Source organism: Aspergillus terreus, genomic scaffold, assembly GCF_000149615.1.
Source record: "Aspergillus terreus NIH2624 scaffold_7 genomic scaffold, whole genome shotgun sequence".
NCBI classification, from domain to species: domain Eukaryota; kingdom Fungi; phylum Ascomycota; class Eurotiomycetes; order Eurotiales; family Aspergillaceae; genus Aspergillus; species Aspergillus terreus.
Window position 1 is genome coordinate 219,072 of NT_165930.1, and position 19,201 is coordinate 238,272.

At 53.8% G+C, this 19,201-nt stretch overlaps 6 protein-coding genes across 6 annotated transcripts; 4 read left to right on the top strand and 2 right to left on the bottom strand.

Moving 5' to 3' along the window:
- Positions 1–308: 308 nt before the first annotated feature.
- On the bottom strand, positions 309–1,209 carry ATEG_05015 (uncharacterized protein; the record flags this gene model as incomplete). Its single annotated transcript, XM_001214193.1, has 2 exons — positions 309–701; positions 763–1,209. 2 exons carry the CDS (start codon positions 1,207–1,209, stop codon positions 309–311), a joined length of 840 nt encoding a protein of 279 aa, XP_001214193.1.
- Positions 1,210–1,814: 605 nt separating this feature from the next.
- ATEG_05016 (uncharacterized protein) lies at positions 1,815–3,513 on the top strand (the record flags this gene model as incomplete). Its single annotated transcript, XM_001214194.1, has 3 exons — positions 1,815–2,039; positions 2,085–2,429; positions 2,476–3,513. The coding sequence occupies 3 exons, from the start codon at positions 1,815–1,817 to the stop codon at positions 3,511–3,513; spliced, it is 1,608 nt and encodes a 535-aa protein (XP_001214194.1).
- Positions 3,514–4,531: 1,018 nt separating this feature from the next.
- Positions 4,532–9,334, top strand: ATEG_05017 (uncharacterized protein; the record flags this gene model as incomplete). Its single annotated transcript, XM_001214195.1, has 2 exons — positions 4,532–5,522; positions 5,667–9,334. The coding sequence occupies 2 exons, from the start codon at positions 4,532–4,534 to the stop codon at positions 9,332–9,334; spliced, it is 4,659 nt and encodes a 1,552-aa protein (XP_001214195.1).
- Positions 9,335–10,089: 755 nt separating this feature from the next.
- On the top strand, positions 10,090–11,786 carry ATEG_05018 (fungal specific transcription factor domain-containing protein; the record flags this gene model as incomplete). Its single annotated transcript, XM_001214196.1, has 4 exons — positions 10,090–10,188; positions 10,234–10,619; positions 10,667–11,257; positions 11,303–11,786. The coding sequence occupies 4 exons, from the start codon at positions 10,090–10,092 to the stop codon at positions 11,784–11,786; spliced, it is 1,560 nt and encodes a 519-aa protein (XP_001214196.1).
- A 741-nt stretch (positions 11,787–12,527) lies between these two features.
- ATEG_05019 (uncharacterized protein) lies at positions 12,528–13,674 on the top strand (the record flags this gene model as incomplete). Its single annotated transcript, XM_001214197.1, has 2 exons — positions 12,528–12,877; positions 12,945–13,674. 2 exons carry the CDS (start codon positions 12,528–12,530, stop codon positions 13,672–13,674), a joined length of 1,080 nt encoding a protein of 359 aa, XP_001214197.1.
- A 90-nt stretch (positions 13,675–13,764) lies between these two features.
- Positions 13,765–15,317, bottom strand: ATEG_05020 (aldehyde dehydrogenase family protein; the record flags this gene model as incomplete). The annotated part of the gene is made up of 2 exons (XM_001214198.1): positions 13,765–15,196; positions 15,256–15,317. The coding sequence occupies 2 exons, from the start codon at positions 15,315–15,317 to the stop codon at positions 13,765–13,767; spliced, it is 1,494 nt and encodes a 497-aa protein (XP_001214198.1).
- Between the last annotated feature and the right edge of the window lie 3,884 nt (positions 15,318–19,201).

The following is a 19,201-nucleotide window of genomic DNA, read 5'->3' on the forward strand; positions in this document are numbered from 1 at the left end:
ATATATATATGCCCCAGTGTACACTTGTATACTTCACCATCCTCAAACCCCAAGTCACCTCAACCCGCTACACTGCGACTAGTTATCCTTCATCCAAACACTCTACATTCAATATAACAGAATGTTACACATAGTCTTTCCCTATTCCGAGTTTCACGACCCAGATTGTCCTCATATGGGCGACAGACTGACGCGGATAAGATCCGGCTCTACCATGCTGTACAAGCATTATTAAGACTCTCCATAATAAGTACCTCGCAGGTTCAAGCCCTGTCTATCTCTAAATTCTATCCCCTTCAAATCAAATGTTATGTATTCTTCCCTTTTTCAGCCTTCACCCTCGCCTCCTCGCGCTCGCTGTACCGATCCCCAAAAAGCTCCAAGTGGGGCCGCATCACGATCGTGTACTTGACAAACTCCTCCATACAATCCACCAACCGGTCGCGATTCCCACTCGCCATCAACCGCTGGTCGTCCGCCTGCCCCTCGTCCGGAAACTGCGTGTACGCCTTCGGGATCGACGACTGATTAGGAATGACAAACATGCGCATCCACCGTCCCAGAATCCGCAGCGAGTTGACCGCGTTGAACGACTGCGAGCCGCCGCACACCTGCGCGATCGCCAGCGTGCGGCCCTGCGTCGGCCGGATACTCCCCGTGCTCAGCGGGATCCAGTCAATCTGGTTCTTGAACACGGCCGTCTACACGACTCGCGTGTCAGCGCGTTGCACCCACGCACAGACGAAGTAAGGCACGACTTACCAGGTTCCCGTGCTGCTCGGGCGACACCCAGACATGGCCGTCGCTCCACCGGCTGAGCTCGCGCAGCTCGCGCACCTTCGGGTGGCCGTGGTCGGTGTCGTTTTTCACGGGGAGGCCCTCCGGATCGAAGACGCGTACGTCACAGCCCAGGCGGAAGAGGATCCGACACGCCTCGAAGGCGACCAGGCGCGAGTAGGAGCGTCGGCGGAGACTGCCGTAGAGGACGAGGACTTTGAGTCGCGAGTTGGTGGTCTGCAGGTTGGCTTCTGCCATGTTTAGGGCTGTTGTCAGTTCCAATGTGCTGACCCAGTCCGCGGTGTCTTCGAGGATGAATGGGCGGTATTTTTGGCGGATTTCCGGGTCGTCTTCATGTTGCGACAGGGATAACGAGCGGTGGTTTGTCTGGGGCTGTCTATTCGACATATCAAGGCTCGTTGTGTTGGTCATGCTGGCTGCGCTGGTCAGGGAAGGTGTTGTGGTATAGAAGTTGCGGGCCGACCGGGAGATCGGGAGCCTGGGACGAGTCGCCAGGCGCAAGTTGGATACGAATGAAAGACGCAAGAGAGGACGCATTGGGGTCTGGATTGAATCTGGTCTTCTCTCGAGAGCTCATGCTGAAGTGTCGAAGATGTCTCTATGCCGCATGTCACTGCGGCCCGGTGATTGGCTGGACGGATGTTCCTGATGGAGAAGCTCGTCGGATCTTTCGGTTGTCGACAGAAGAGAAGATGAGGTCACATATGGATTCTCCGTTCTTATGAAGGTCTATGTGCCTGTCCTCCATACGAAATGTGTGAATGCAGAATGGGGGGCGATCCGACCGCTCCAGACAACAGCTGGTTGCCTCGTTCGTCGACCATCTACACCACGTTACACCAACCCAATAGACCGCTGAATCAAGTCCGATGTGATAAGCCCTGCAGTCGATGGACGGACTCACTGTTCTTGAAATCACATCCCACGTGACTCGCAAGGGGCTGCAGCAACAAAGATGATCGAGGTTCCAGGAGCGAAAGCGAGAGACCACTGATGGTCAGCGCCGTGTTGTCGACATGTACTTCGCTACTGCGCTTGCTGCGTTGTTGTATGGCGCCGGTGTGTTCTGCTTGGAGCAACCAATTGTCACCCTGGGCCACTCCCAATACCGCGGGAACCGACTGCCTTCCGGCATCGACGAGTATCTAGGGGTACCCTACGCCGCACCACCCCTAGGCGACCTGCGATTCCGTGCTCCAAGGGACCCGGTGGACGCGTCCGGAGTGCAAGATGCGACCAAGGTAAGATGCTTGGTTGATTTCCGGGACCGTTGCTAAAAGGAGCAGTTTCGACGGCCATGCGTCGGCGTTGGGCAGAACGTCAGCGTGGCGTTCGCCGAGGACTGTCTCTACATGAACGTGTTTACTCCCAGCAATGCGACGGCGCAGTCGAAGCTCCCAGTCTGGGTGCACATCCAGGGCGGGGGCTACGCGTGGAACTCCAACGCGAACTTCAACGGCAGCAAAGTGATCGAAGAATCCGGCTTTGATGTGGTCTACGTCGCCTTCAACTACCGCGTGGGAGCTCTGGGGTTCTTGGCCAGCGAGCGGCTGCGACAGGACGGCGACTTGAATGTCGGGCTGCTTGACCAGCGAAAAGTGCTGTTCTGGATCAGAGAGCACATCCAGCAGGTACAGTTTCACTGGACAACCCGCGACCAGATACTAACGTCCCCAGTTCGGAGGCGATCCGGAGCACATTGTGATCCACGGAGACTCTGCCGGTGCTGGCTCCATCGCCCACCACATGACGGCGTACGGCGGTCGTGATGACCGACTCTTCATAGGAGCCGTATACGAGTCTCCGTTTTGGCCGACCCTGCGGACTGTGTCCGAGATGGAGTTCCAGTTTGACCGGTTCGTTGAGGACGCCGGGTGCAGCGAAGCAGAATCCCCGATGGAGTGTCTTCGAGCGGCCAACCTCGACCAACTACTGCAAGCAAATGTCGTTTCATCCTTCCCTGGCGCCGAGGGCCTGCTTCTCCCGTACTGGTACTTCCTCCCGGTCATCGACGGCGACCTGATCCAAGACCAACTCTACACGCTGTTCAGCCAGGGCAAATCACTAAACATGCCGTTGCTGGTGGGCGACGACACCAACGAGGGCACCGAATTCGTGAACAACGCATCGACCCCAGCGGAGATGGCCTCCTTCCTCAAAGCCAACTATCCGCACCTGCAGCCGGCCAGTCTCGAGGCCATCCAGCGCGCATACCCGTTGATGCCCCCCGTGCCGAACCACAACGCCTACTTCCCCTCGGTGGCGGCCGCATACGGCGACGCGACGTTCACCTGTCCGGGGAACTTCATCACCATGTCCATGGCTGAGCGGAACGACTCCGACAGCAAGGTCTGGAACTACCGGTACAACGTGCGCGCGCCGGCGCTGATGGCGGCGGGGGTGGGAGTTCCGCATACGTTCGAGATGAGTGCGATTTTTGGCGTGGGGTATGCAGGACACGAGAAGACGACCAGCTACAACACGGTGAACAAGGCCGTCGTTCCGATAGTGATGGACTACTGGATCAGCTTTGTGAAGTACTTGGATCCGAACGTGGCGCGCAACCGCAACGCGCCGGAGTGGGGGCGCTGGGGATCGGGCGATGGCAAGCGGCTGAAGATCGAGACGAATGCGACGTCCATGGAATTGGTCTCGTCGATGTTGACCGAGCATTGTGCGCTGTGGAGGGATCTGGCGCCGGAGATGGAGTTGTGATGGTACAGACTAGGATGTCCGAGTATACAGACTGCAGCATATACAGGCACCTTTCGCAACAGGCGAACATAGTCAAGGACAGGAGACAAGATATACATTAGAATATCTACAGAATCTATAGAAATAGTAGACTCTGTACTTTGCAACCAGTTGGTGTGGAGCTTGAACGGGACATACTTCTAAGAAGATCTCTCTCTAGACTACGATAGACTCTGGTGTAACTATTGTTTATCTCATCACTACTAGAGTTCAGTGCAAAACATTCAAATATTACTTCTATTAACTGCATACTAGTCAGTAAAATAGAAAACCTAAATTAGGAATAGGGTAATAGACAGAAAGATTTTACCATACTAAGCAGTTAAATCTCACAAACTGGGATCCCCTATGAGGTCTCCGCTACTCTCACTAGTCACTACTTTGGGAGGGCGATATAGTATTGGGACTATACCCGATACTGATCAGCTAGCCTAATGCTATAACTACCAGCCAGGCATGTGTCTGACAATGATCTAATGACAGATAATCGTAAGAGAGTAATTGATGAATTATACTGGTGAGCTTGTACTCAAGCGAGTTATTGTTATTGAATGCGAGGAACTAAACTAAAAGTGTCAGATAATGGTAATGGCCGGTAGTTTCCCCTTCTGCTCTGTACCTTGAGGCTACCTATTCAATTGTCCCCTTTAGTCTTTGGTATTCGATTTACCCACAGTCCGCCATGGACCAATAAGTAGACGTGATCTAACCGCCGGCTGGTGCCTGTACCAATTGTAGTACATCTGACTGCGCCGCCCCTGCACATCCCGGGCGCGATGCTGCCTGGTGCGCCTTGCCTTCCCTCTTGCACTCGTACCCAATTTTTGAGGTCTCACCATCCAGAACCCGTCCAAGCAATCTGATACTCGTTCTTATACACATCTCGGTTAGCACATGAGGCTTGAGAGCTGGCAAATTTTGATGGTTTCTTGCATACTTGATGGTTGAGTCGACGATTAAAAACCGTGTAGGCCAAATCATGTGCGCCGATCACGAGATACGCTGGCAACCTCAAGGTACAATGGAAACGAAGACGAAACATCTATCTCATGATGCATATACAGTGGCACTGCTCACTCCCCTTGAGGTCGAGTTGAGTGCAATGAGATATATGCTGGACGAAGAACATCAGCCCCTACCGACCGCCCACGGTGACCCAAACAAGTACGTTCTGGGACGGCTCTGTCAGCACAACGTCGTTATCGTGTCCTTGCCTGCTGGCAACCAAGGTACGATCTCCGCTGCGGTCGTCGCGCGAGATCTAGCGCGCACATTCCCGTCAGTCACGCTTCGACTGCTCGTGGGAATTGGAGGCGGCGTGCCCAGCGACACGACCGATATTCGTCTGGGGGATGTGGTGGTCAGTGTTCCATCTGGGACTCACGGTGGTGTCGTGCAATACGATCTAGGAAAGCAGACTACAACTGGGTTTGAACGCAAAGGATTCTTGTTGCCCCCGCCCCAGGATTGGCTGTCTATCCTCCCGAAAATGGAATCTGATCACCGCGTGCGATCCAACAAGGTCTCAAGTCACATAGGGCATATGCTGAGAAGATTTCCAGCACTGTCTGAGTATAAGAGACCACCGCCTGAGACGGATATCTTGTTCAAATCCGACTATGACCATTGCATAGATCAGCGGACTTGCCAGTTCTGCGATAGACAAAAGACAGTTACCCGGGAGGACCGCAACCCCTCGGATCAACCTTTCATTCATTACGGGGTCATCGCATCAGGGGATCGCGTGATGAAGAATGCGAGGGAACGGGACAAGATCAGTAAGAGCAGCGAGGGGGCGATCTGTTTTGAGATGGAGGCAGCAGGCCTTATGAACGATTTCCGCTGCATCGTTATTCGTGGAATCTCCGACTATGCGGACTCGCACAAAAACGACATTTGGCACCCCTATGCCGCTGCAGCTGCCGCGGCTGTTGCAAAAGAGCTCCTCTCCTATCCGGAGGTATCGGGCCGTAAGTGAGATGTCATGATAATATCCAGTGGAGCTGTGAGAAAGCTGACCAAGGATGTCAAAATGCTGGCAGCCACCATTCGATCCTCTCGTGCGACTTCCGCCTTGAAGGCTTTCTACACTGAAGGGAAGCGGCTGAGTATAGAGCGTATTTCGGGTCAAATACTCCCAATGAGCCACTGTTATATAAATCTGGCAGTGGTGAAGCGCTCACGAGAGGTCGTCGAGAATCATCAGTCATTCTCTCTCATGTCACGCCTCAAGGTGCAAGCAGACAAGGACACAGACATAATCGCCTTGCCGTCTCTATTTGAACCACGCACGGGACCGTCTCGGACGCCTTCAGTGCCCAAACGCATCTTGATAGAAGGGCGGGCCGGCGTAGGAAAGACGACTCTCTGCAAGAAGATCATTTATGACCACCTGCACCATCAAATGTGGAACCACCTTTTCGACTGGGTATTGTGGGTTCCATTGCGCAGGCTAAGACGAAGATCGGAAACGGCCGTTGCGTACAACTTGGAAAATCTGTTTTATGATGAATATTTCTCTCAACAACCTGACGGCAAAGACTTGGCACGAGCATTGTGGCAGGCTGTCGAGGATCCATCCCTCAGCAACCGAGTACTTTTCTTACTCGATGGCCTCGACGAAATATCCCGTGAATTAGATAAAGACATGCCAATGTACGGGTTTGTGTCCCATCTACTGAAGCAACCGCAGGCCATTATCACGACAAGACCACGTCCCTCGGACCAAATCGATCTCGGGACTGTCGATCTCGAACTAGAAACCATCGGATTTCTTCCGGACCAGGTTAACAACTACATCAACAACCCGGAGATTGTGTCGGATGGTGGGATAGCGAGAGAGATTGAGTCATTCTTGCAAAAGCATACACTCATGCAGAGCCTCATGCGGATCCCTATCCAGCTGGACGCATTGTGCTTTAGTTGGGAACGAGACTGGTTGGAAGGGAGGCCACAGACAATGACCAGCATTTATCAGGCAATTGTGCTGAAGCTGTGGAGAAAGGATATACTGCAGCTAGGCATTCGAGATGACCAAGGAATGCCGCTGACGGAGGGGAAAGTGAAAGACATCTTCGAGTCGGACATTGAGGATTATATATTCGACGAGATCAACCTGATTGAGGCACTCGCCTTCCACGGGCTCACCAACGACATTATCGAATTTCGGCTGAAAGACCGAGAATCCTTCTACAGACTTTGTAAACGGAACGGAGAGAAGCTTCCTCGCACTGGCGACCGTGTGCTTCGAAAGGTCTCATTTCTGCGTACCTCAGACGCTACTCTCCAGAGACACGAACAGAGCTTTCATTTCCTCCACTTGACCTTCCAAGAATTCTTTGCAGCGAGATATTTTGTTAGGCACTGGCTACAGGACAAGCCTCTCCCGTGCTTTCGCGCGGGTCAACAATCAACAAAGGACTCTTTAATGGCACCCCGGTTGTTCCTTCAGGCCAAGAAATATGATTCGCACTATAATATCTATTGGCGTTTTGTGGCAGGGCTTTTACAAAACTGCTGGCAGCCAAATGCTCCAAGTGGGGAGTTGGTGAAAGATTTCTTCGATCAACTGGACCGTGAGCCTCGCGACATGGTGGGACCAGCCCACCAGCGACTTACCATGCATTGCCTCAGTGAGGTAGCCTCCGCGAACGACGATGAGGTCATTTTGGAGTTGAGACTTGCGCTTGAGGAACGGCTGCTTCAATGGGCAGAGCTTGAGTGCAAACTTAGCCCATGGCCAAGAATGGTCGCCGAGATGGAATGTCCAAGCCGCATCATCACAACACTTCTCGGGCCGGGTTACGAAAGGTATCACGAAAATATTTTAGACATCTTAGGACTCGGAAATCAAATATCACAAGATGTACTTGATGCAGCGGCTCTGTTGCTCAAAGGAAATGCGCCCGTCCCAGTGAGAAAAATGGCATTAGCTTTGTTAAAAAGCTCCCCAGACACGATAACAACAGAGATTGAGACAATCCTAGTTGGAGACCTCCTCCATCAGGATTCGTATCTCAGTCGGTCCGCAGCCAGTGTTTTGTTCCAGAGGTTTCTCTCCCGAAATGCCATCCAGGATCTGGTATCGCTGCTACGGCATCCTCATCCTCATATCAGCTGGGATAGTTTCGAAGCCCTAAAGGCAGCGGTCGACCTTCCTGAGAACGTTATACAAAATATGATGCTACTCTTTGGAGATGATGAAATTGTCTACCCCAATGGCGCTCTAGGACCAATTTTAGCACCCCAAAATAAGTTCTCAGAGAGCACTGTCCTGTCTCTCGGTACGCTTCTCAAGGATAACCTGGGCTGCGTACGCTACAGGGCGGCTGCCGCTTTAGAGGTCAATAAAATTTTACCTGGTTGGATTATTCACGACCTAGTACAGCTCCTTGAAGATGAATCTTCAAGAGTACGGTCCGCCGCATGCAAAGCACTGTGCGCTCAAGAAAGCCTTCCGAAGGATGTTCTCTTTGATATGATTTCAGTGCTCAATAAAAAAGCAGACTTTACGATAGATGGCTACCTTGACGACAAAATAGAGCATGCAATTCAGGTCTTGAGGAGTCAACTTCTTCCAGACGATACCAGACATGCGCTAAGCCTTCTATTCAAGGCAGAAGCCTCCGGTACAAGGTTCGCTGCAGGCTGGGCGTTGGCAAGTCAAGACAACCTGTCAGATGGAACTCTCGATAGCATGGCACAACTTCTCGAGGAAGCGAAGGGTAATTGGGGAAAACTTCAACGCACATTTTGGTACTTCAGGCAACAGAAAAGTCTTCGACAAGCCATTCTGCCAGCATTGCACCACCATCTAAAAGGCCCTGATAGTGAAATGAGAGATTTCACAGCTTATGAACTTGGGGAGTGGGTGCCCCTCTCCGATGAGATTCTACATGACTTGGTTTTATGCCTCGAGAATCCAGAAACAAGGTGGTCTGCAGCAATCACAATCCAGAAGCACTCGCCGATCCCGGATAAGATTATTCAAAGCTTGCACGACTTTTTGATGGATAAAGACGCAGACGTGCGTAACTGCGCAGCCGGGGCTCTGAAAAGTCAAAAAGAGCTTCCATCCGAGTTGCTCCCTTCTCTCGTACACGTGCTCAGACATAGCCGGGATGATTGTTCCTGCTACGCAACCGAGTGGCTCGAAACGCAGCGGCATCTTCCTGACGATATAACCAAAGCGTTGGTCATGTTATTGGACGACGAGCGCCAGGTGGTAAAAGACAAAGCTATGATGGTGTTGCTCAAGCAGTCGCACCTGGCAGAAAACGTACTCCATGACATTGCCATGCTACATTTTTCCCCTGCCATTAAATCCGAATATTCTTGGGGTTTATGGCTTGGTCTGAGGTCGGATTTCCCCCCCAAAACAGTCAAAGCTCTGGCCGCCCTCCTTGAAGACGAACCCTCACGTGTAAAGAAGGTAGACGAGGTTTTGAGGGTTCAAAATTCTTTCTACCCTCTTGTACCGACCCTCAGCCGACAGGCCCTGAAGAATCTATTTCGTTGTTGGATACCCCTCGCCTTTGACCAGCAGATCTGCTGCTTTTTTGAAAAAGGCAAGCTGATTATCGATGGTCCGAAAGGAAGGTTTGAGCTTGATTTTGAGAGCGGCCAGCAAAGAGAGCAGTTCATCCAGGTTATTCGACAGGTGCAGATGGATCTGGGATTTCCTACCGCTGGCACAAGCTCTGATGAACAGCCGCCAGTACCGAGCCGGGTCAACCGCAAGCGATCTGCCGAGTCTGCAGGGTTTGCAATGCAATCCGAATAAAAATGGTGGAAATGATGCCTGGTCGGTTTGGATAACAGATCCGCACGGACCACGGATGTCTTCCGGTTTAGTTGATATCAACCGACTCCACCTCTTCACTCTCCCACTTCCCCAGTCGTCCATCCCATGTCTCCCCTCGCCATGTCCACTTCTCCCCTTCTCTCTAGTCGTTAAAAAGCATTCATCTCGCTGTATATCGGGCAGGCTGCCGGACGATGCCTCGACCCAAGGTCCCGCCGGACCAGCGTGTCCGTGCCTACGAGGCATGTATCGCCTGTCGCCTGACCAAGAAACGATGCAGTGGGACATTCCCCTGCGCCAAATGTATCCGGATGAACCGCGCCGCGAGCTGTGTGCCAGCTCGGGGTGGAAGCTTGCAGCGCACGTCTCGTTCTGCGAGATCGCCCGCGGTGCGCCAGCCGGGGCTGATTCAGAGTCCTCTCTCGGAGTCTCAGTGCACTCCGTCTTCGTCGATTTCGAACCACAGTCCGCAGGATCACCGGTCGACCACGTCGACTGAGCTGGGCTCCCGCTCACCGGAAGCCGTGCACCGGACGCGGCCTCGTATGCTGCGGAATCTGCACGGCGAACGAGGTATGACTTTCGCCACACAGGGAGGCGTTTATTGAGCGCAAACTAACAGATCAGTCTACGTGGGACGTGCGGCGTCACTCTCTTTCCTCCAGCTTGTCCGCGACACCGTGACCCAACACATCGGACCGTCGCAGTTCTCTCACAATGTAAAGAGCGAAGATATGCTAGAGACCGAAACACCACATGATCTCCCCCCAATTGTGGAACCGAGCCTACACCCGTCGCAAATACACGCCCTCCTCCGTTCCTATCGGATTGCTGTGAGTCTACTATTGGAGTCCCCTGACTGGCGCTGATGATTATAGATTAATGGATTTATCTATCTCCTGTCGGACTCTCGACCGGAAGACGTGAATAGTCATCGTCCCGCGACAGTCAACAGCCGGACCCAATCCGCGTTACGGGATATCAAAATCGCGATCGGCGCACAATCGACTCAAAACGACCCAACCACCATTCAGGTGGAACGGTACTTCTTTGCCCGCGGCCAGCGGGTCGCATTTGCCGGGATGATCGAGACCCCGAGCTTAGAGCTGGTCAAACTGTTCCTATTGATGGCATTCTACATGATGGGCGCATGCCGTCGAAACGCGGCGTTTATGTACCTCGGCGTTGCAGCTCGCGCCGCGGTGGCATTAGGCCTCCATCTCAAGGACTCCAAAGCGGGGACGATAGAGGAACAGCGAGAGAGGTATGTCGTGGATGAATCTGCAGGCTCACTATGCTAATCCTGGATAGAACGTGCGTGTGGATGAGCCTCTGCACCCTGGACCTCATGTCGAGCTCGATCCTCGGACGACCGCCGGCGACCGCCAACATTCGCTCGGAATACAACGAAAGACTGGGGGAGATGGAAGAGCCTCCTGGTGCGATGGAAGAGAGGCTTCTCGCCTCGTACCGGATGTCGCAGATCCTAGACGAGATCATTGTCCGTCTGTACGGGGAGACAGCCGCTTCCGCCGACACCGCCGAGTCGCTGCTGGCGAAGCTCAACGAATGGAGCAATAGTCTTCCCAAGTCGGTGCTATCCTCGCCGAGCGCAGATACAGAGCCACACACGGCGCAGGCCCACATCGTCGGGAGCCTGCATATTGCATGCTCGTACCATTTCGCCGTCATCATCGTCAGCCGGCCGTTTCTCATCTCGTCCTTGGGCGTTCGTCTGGCGCGAATGTGCAATAGCCCTGGGGAGAACGAAAGCCTCCTTCAAGAAGATGCAGCGCACGTGAAGCTGGCTAATGCGTGCACCGACTCAGCCCTGTACATGATGCAGACATGCATGGAGGTGTATCACTCGGGGCTGCTCCTGGGGAACATGTGCATTCTCAAGTGAGTCCCCCAGTATGACTCGCGATAACAAGCTCACACAACCAGGGCCTTCGTCTTTGCGGCAGCCCTCGTGCTAGGATTTTCGCTGTTCTCGCAAAAAGACACCGACACGGCAGTCGAGCAAGCCTTCCACGGCGCGCTGGAGATCCTGCGCACGCTGGCGCAGCAGTCCGCGCAAGCCTCGCATTACTACGAGATCCTCAGCTCGCTGAAAAACGCGATCGCGGAGCAGCGCCAGCGGCTGATGCAGTACGCGCCGCAAAACAAGAACCGGTATGTGAGTAAGCTGTTTAGCCTGAACAGTGATCGACCGCTGGCCAACCCTACGAGGTTCTCGATGGAGAATGATGACTTACTGCCGGCTACGCCTAATATACTTGACGCGTGGGCGTCTATGGACCCTGCCGAGCAGGACCCTGCGTTTTCCGGGTGGGAGGGCATGGAGCTGCCGCTGTGGGATAGTTTTCCATTTATTGATGGGTCTCTTCCGGTGTCGAACCGGAGCAGCGAGTCGAATCCGGCGTTATGATGATATGATTGTTATGTATGATATGAAGCGTTTGTTTTCCTCTTGTCTTAGTGTAGCCATAGTCATATGATGAAGATATGTCCACTGTCATCATGCCCCCAAAGCAGATAAGCTAATAGATATAAACACAGATAACAGATTTCCCCCTACCGGATAGATCCTGCTCTTCGCTGCCTTGAAAAGCGCAGAAGTACTAGTGTAGCTCATGATTGGTGAGAGCATCTGATATACTTCCTTCGGTATAATGGGGTCCGAGTGCCTCGGGAGAGATATCCCGTACTCCAATCTGATAGAAGATGGATTCCTGTAGTCTCGATGAGCTTATCATAATCTATATGCATCCTGTGATCTACTGCACTCTATGCACCTAGAAGCAGTAGTGGAGATAAGATAAACGGTCTAATTTCTATCAGAAATAGTTTGAAACCCCCCTGTCTCTATAACTCTATTAATCAACAGAATACGCCCGAACAGCAAGACAAATCTGCCTTCGTACAAACGCTCCATCCTCCGCAACCATACACACACTAAAATGCTTACCAGATTGCTCGCTTAAACCCTCAACCTCGGATCCTTCACAACACCCACTAAAAGGACCCAAATCACCTCTAGCCAAGCCAGAATACGAGCTTGGCATCGCTTAGTCCAAGAAAGAGCACCTGCCAAGCCAATTCCAACACCCCTTATCAACACTCAAACCCCCCACAAAATGCAGTCTCAAGAAGCCACCAGAATGCAGCGATGTTGCCCGCCGTCCTCCTCACGACCCTCCTGCTCTCTGCGCTGACCGCGCATAGCATCGCGGGACACGCGGGTCTTGCACCGACACCAGCACAAGCCCTAGCACAAGACGACGCGAAATGGCTATACAAACGGCGCCGCGGAGGCGGCGGAGACTCCAGCTCTGACTCGGACTCCTCCTCCTCCTCCTCCTCCTCCTCCTCGGATTATGACGATTACGACTCAGACAGCGGCAGCGGCAGCAGCAGCAGCGGCAGCTCTGCACCAATGTGCTACTACGACAAGAACGTGACGATCGAGATGATGAACACAGGCAGCTTCGGGGACTTCTACCGCGCGGGCACGGGCAGGTCCGTCCTCCCATCCCATCCGCCTACACCTACGTAACCCCTATAAACTAACCATCCTACCCTATAGCCCAGGCAACAACACAGGCGGCTACACCCCGGAAGGCTCAGGCACATACCCGCGCTGGGACAACAGCAGCGGGGCGTGGGTATCGGTGCGCGACTACGACGTATCCTACCTGCTCAGCGGACACGAATACGTCTACCTCGGCGGGGCGGGGGTACCCTACACAGCGGGGGAGACGTCGCCGAACGGGGTGACACCCACCCGGCTGGACCTGGACTTCGAGACGGCGCCGTACCCGTATATCGGGGGGGAGTTGTGCTCGGTAGCGAACGCGTCGTGGGCGTACCGGTACGCGGCGCGGTACAACTGGACGGAGCTGAACATGGATGATGACGACTACGGCGCGTATATTGTGCATCTGCTGCCGGTGTACTGCTGCTGCGCGCTGTATACGGTGTGCGGGTGCGACGACGGGCATCGCAATGCGAGCTTTGTGCCGGCGTTGCTGGAGTATCTGGGGATTTATAATGATCCGCGCAATGACACTGATGTGTGCAGTGTTACTGTGGATGGGGAGTTGGTGTTGGTGGTGAATGGGACGCTGGCGAATGGGTCGACTATGGCGGATCGCGAGGCGACGCCGACTAAGGAGACGGTGCTGGTGACCGAGTCGAGGATCTGCGAGGCGGATGAGGCGGCGGCGTCCGGGGGGAGTGCGGTGTATGCTGGGTTGGGGTGGGTGGTGTGGATGGTGATGGGGTTTGGGGTTGGGATGGGGATTGTTTTGGTGTAGTCTACAATCAGAGCACTCCAGTGTTCCCAGTTTATGATTGAATATCTAAAGTGAACAAACTTCATTATTTCATAACTATGTTCATATATACTAAGCAAAAAGAGCATCGCCCAGACGGTAGTGGACGGTCTTGACCTGGGTGTAGTTCTCCAGCGCGTAGGAGCCCAGCTCGCGGCCCAGACCGGACGTCTTGAAGCCGCCAAACGGCGCCTGGTAGGAGAGCATGTTGTAGCAGTTGATCCAGACGGTACCCGCCTTCAGGGCGTTGGACACGCGGATGGCGGTGTTGACGTTCTTGGTGTGCACGGCCGCCGCCAGACCGTAGCTGGTGTCGTTGCCGATCTTGATGGCCTCGGCCTCATCCTTGAACTTCAGGATGGTGACGACCGGGCCGAAGATCTCCTCCTGGGCGATCTTCATGTCGTTGGTGACGTCGGTGAAGACGGTGGGCTGGATGAAGTAGCCCTCGGTGCCGTGGCGCTCGCCACCCACGGCGACGGTGGCGCCGCTCTGCTTGCCGTGGTTGATGTACTCCATGATGCGGTCGAACTGCAGCTTGGAGACCTGCGGGCCCTGGAAGGTGCCCATGTCGAAGGGGTTGCCCAGCTTGTTGGCGGCCGCGCGCTCCTTGAAGCGCGCGACGAACTTGTCGTGGATGCCCTCCTGGACGAGGATGCGGGAGCCGGCGCAGCAGCACTGGCCGTGGTTGAAGAAGATACCAAAGTTGGCCCAGGAGATGGCGTTGTCGATGTCGGCGTCGTCGAAGACGATGTTGGGCGACTTGCCGCCCAGCTCGAGGGTGACCTTCTTGAGGTTGCTCTTGGCGGCGGCCTGGAGGATGGTACGGCCGACAATGGTGGAACCAGTGAACGCAATCTTGTCCACGTCCATGTGGGAGGAGAGGGCGGCACCGGCGACGCGACCGAAGCCGGAGATGATGTTGACGACACCGGCGGGGAAGCCGGCTTCCTTGATCAGCTTGGCGGCATAGAGGGCCGACAGAGGGGTCTGCTCGGCGGTCTTGAGGACGACGGTGTTACCAGTGGCGACGGCGGGACCGATCTTCCAGGACCACATGAGGATGGGGAAGTTCCAGGGGATGATCTGACCGCAGACACCGACGGGCTCGTGACGGGTGTAGGTCAGGGACTCGTGGTTCTGGTCGATGGTCTGCCCGTGGATCTTGTCGGCCCAGCCGGCGTAGTAGCGGAGACAGCCCGCGGCGGCGGCGACGTCACCCTTGGCCATGACAAAGGCCTTGCCGTTGTCAAGCGACTCGATCGCGGCGATGATATCACTGTCGCGCTCGAAGAAATCGGCGAGCTTGCCGAGCATGCGACCGCGCTCGGAGGGGGTGACCTTGGCCCATTCGCCCTCAAAGGCCTTGCGAGCGGCGGCGACGGCGATGTCGACATCCTTCTCGGTAGCCTCGAAGACGCTGGTGATGGGCTTTTCGGTGGTGGGGTTGATGACCTCGAAGGACTTGCCCTCGACAGGCTTTACAAACTCATTGTTGATGAAGCTAGCGTGAAGAATTAGCGGAATGACATCGGTGGCGAGGGGGGGGATGGTGTCACATACAGGCCCAGAGGCTGTTCGTATTTGGCCACGGGGGTCTCGATGGTGGTGAAGAGGTCGGACATGGTGGAGGATGGATGGGACGAAGTGGAGGGGAGAGGATAGAGAAGATAGGAGAGAGAGAGAGAGTAGTAGAGGAAGAAGAATTGGAAGAGAAGAGAAGAAGAGAGAGAGGTGGGGGACTAAATAGTCGTGATGGAGAAGAGCTCCAGATGCGAGATGGATCGGAGGAGGGGACCGTATTGGTATTACCAGGCGCTAACGTCGTATTGGCGGGCAGTCCCCACCTGCAGTCGATCGTGCGGGGTTCCCACCAACCAGTGAGAGCGATTCGGGGTTTGGTGTAAGGGACGGTATGGTACGGTCATTTCGGTACGGCTGACTGATGGAGTTCTCCGTATCTCCAGATCTGTACTCCGTCTGTTCGCTGTATGCAGACTATATCATCCTCCATTATTGGCGACGGTGCGGAGGAATGGAGACGCATAATACTCGCTATTATACCCCCCTCCCTGCATAATACCTATTAATCACAATTCTCTTATTCTATTACAGATGATTCTGCTCCCCCACAGCGGGCTGCCAAGCACCAACGGCGGCAGTCTCTCCTCTTTCGGTAGGCGGGGTCATTCGGGGTTCGGGTCAATTCAAGCTACTTGTCTTTCGCTGGTTTCATCGTCGTCCGCCAGGTACCTCCTATGTCCCTCCCCTATGCCCGAAGCATGCTTAGTATACTCTATACTCCTAATAACTCCCCACATAAGCAGCCGTCTGTCCGGGATTCGTCCTACATCGGGATAACGGATCTACTCTAGACAGTCTGGCCATATGGATTTGTAATCTTAACTATATTCTCCTACGTGAACTATACTACGGAGTACTCCATACGTAATGCTAGCGCTGCATGTCCTCCCCCCAACCCACCCATCTGCGAGCCACCCGCTGTATTCTCTGTAGACAACCCGCCCCAGACGGAGACGCCATTCTCGGTACTCTTCCGATCTTCTTCCCCATCATCCTCCATCCATCCATCCACCCGTACTGACCCGATCAGACCCCGATGGCGTGTATTACACTGCCCACAATTGTCCAAGCCACTGTGTATCCTGCGATGGCTTTCCCACGCCGCATATGTGGCTGCACCTGCCGTGTTATGAGCTTCTCATCGCTAGTTACCCCCCGGGGCCCCAGCCCAGCCTCGGCGACCTGGAGGCCTTTGGCGATGCCACCGGCAGGGTATATCGGTCCCCCGGGGCCAAGTCGGCCACGGTGGCGTCCATCCGGGGGGCCTTCTATCCCGCTCGGTCTAACGGGTGCTCCATGATTGCTTTTGTCAGGATCGGCTCCGAAGACTCCCCGCTGAGATCCTCAACCTCATCGCCGAGGCCATTGGATGCTCCCGCTATTTGGTCGTTCTGGGAGAATCTCGCCGTCTGATAGAGGACCTGCGGCGGAATACCCATCGAAACAACCCGTATATGGTCATCGATCTGAACCAAGTTGACGGCATACTCGAGGAGGTGATGTCCTCTACAATCGGGTGCAGAATGTGTAGCTTTTCTAGGATCTCCTGTAGGGATGGCCGGCCGTAGATTTTGAAGTTAAGATAATACCATGCAGTTGAGAAACGCATCCGGGGATGGAGCTCCAGCAGTGATACGGCCTCGGCTTTGATTTCCGGGGTGGTTCGGGGGCTGTATCACAAATACTTCCACTAACCGTGACGTCTGGTAATTGGGCGATAGCCAAAAGCATGCTGACACATTGTATGAGGTTCACGATCGACTGAGCTTCCAAGGAACGGTCTTTTCAAAGTTATTGGGAAGCGAAATTCGGAAACAGTGGCTTTTCCCTATCTACTGTACATATGTTAGAAGCATGAAACAATACAATGTATCCTTGAATATAGGAGCACGACATACTTCAAAGCGACCTACCCCTCACCACCATACCTTTCTCGTCCGAACCTCATGTAATGCTGTCTTTTGCAGCAACTATACTCCCTTTCACCATCGCCACCAGAGACGCTACCAAGAGAGAGTGCCACGCACTGCTTTTTGTTTGGGTATGACAGTTCATCTTATCTTTACCAGCTGTGATACTGATAATAGGGGCTGCGCTGTCTGGCGCCATAGGTATCGCCGATGTGTTATATATCGCCGTAGTCGACCTCGACGCCATGGAAGCGGAAACACCTTATTCTGGCTACTATGGTGAGATCTTCAACGATTTCGCGGAGAATAAACTTCAGGAAAAGTGCAGAGACATTATAAAAGTTATGGTACGCCCGGCTCCAGGCATATACCCAGTTTGAGTGTTATTCGGTCTGTCTCTAAGGTTTTTCCCATTTAACAGAAACTTGAGCACCGAACGGACAGTTTCTATATCGACAGAACCTGGACACATGCCCAAGGATTCTTCTCACCGCCAGACGATGTGCACGGTTTAGTTGCGGATTGGAGGGAGAACCGGAATGCGGTGATAAGAGTGATTGGATCTGATGATCAGACGATGTACTTAGAACGGCCGGGACATTTGCGGAAAAACCAGTGCATTATCCTCTTGTTAAGGCACGGAGAAAAGTTCCTCATTGTCGGAGAGATGTGGGTGAGATACATCAAGTTTCTATAATGCATTTCTGTCTTGTCGTCATGTATTCAAGTCACTGCATGAATACGTAAGACTTTCAAGTGCATCATTGGAGCGCCGTTAGGAAGCTGAGTACTTGTGATTTCTATCTCTTCCCAGGCATTAGCAACCTGAGTAATACGCGGCGTCAATCTTAGTCATTGTTAAAGAATTCAGAGATTGAACAACTGCCTAAGCAAGCATAAGACGAATACGGAGATTGGGGATCTCTATCGTCGGGAGGACGTCCCCACCAGCAGCAACTGCTGCCCAATGTTCTCCGGATGATCTGGCTGTAGTAATTTTGCGAGACGTTTCCAGCCCGGAATATTGAGCAGAGGGAGCGCTTTGCGGAAGAAACCACACTTTATAAAGCGCATTTTGATACTCACAACTTGAATAAAGGGGAGGTTGTCCCTGTAAAGTATGAAAGGGGGCTGTGATATAGTATCGGCTGGTGTGTCTGCTCGATATTCAGTAGACTGGTTCCCCAAGACCTAGGCTACGACGAACATGCGTACCTCCTGGTGTGTGTACATCAAGACTCTGGACCGAGGATGGTCATACATCTCAGACGTGAGCAACATGCTGTTTCTGGCGACACCGCCGTCCCTCAAGACTGCATAGAACTAGTCCACCATGTGAGTCCTCCTCACATCTCCATAGCCACCGCTAACCAACACAGGGCATGTTTGTACATGGCATCCAGTTCAGCTTTGACTCCATCAAGCGGTATGAGATTAGCACGACTCAAAGATGGGTCGCCCCCGATATACCCTATCTCCCCGACAGAAACGTCTACCGACCTGTGCCCGAGGCGCTCTTTTTCTACCTCCCGCTGGACTACTCCCGTGGATAGTGGTTGGGGTCTTGAGTGTTATTGAACCGCCAATGTGGCACTGTTCCCGTGGCCATCGTCTGGAGATGGCTACACAGCCTGTCCGCGCCGCTTCACCCCCTACTGGAGATACTTTCTTAACCCTTTGGGGGAATACATCCAGAACGTCTGGATCCGCAAACGAATAAACGACCACAAAAGTCCCTCCTACCCCGAATTCGCTGTGAGTATCACCCCCTCCTCATTCTGCCCGCCTAACTCCCCAGCTCCAAACCACACGCGGGCGATACGCTCTGTTCGGCGAGTATCCCGCGCACGGATGGGTGAGAAACCGATACGCCTACGAGTTCCCCCCCACCTCACACCCTGGAGACAGCCTGGTCTCCGACCTGTGCCATAACAGCTTGACCCAGACGCCAGCTTCATATCCGGCTACGCAGTGACCTGCGACCCTGCCGTCGGCCCCAAATCTCCAGCATCGCA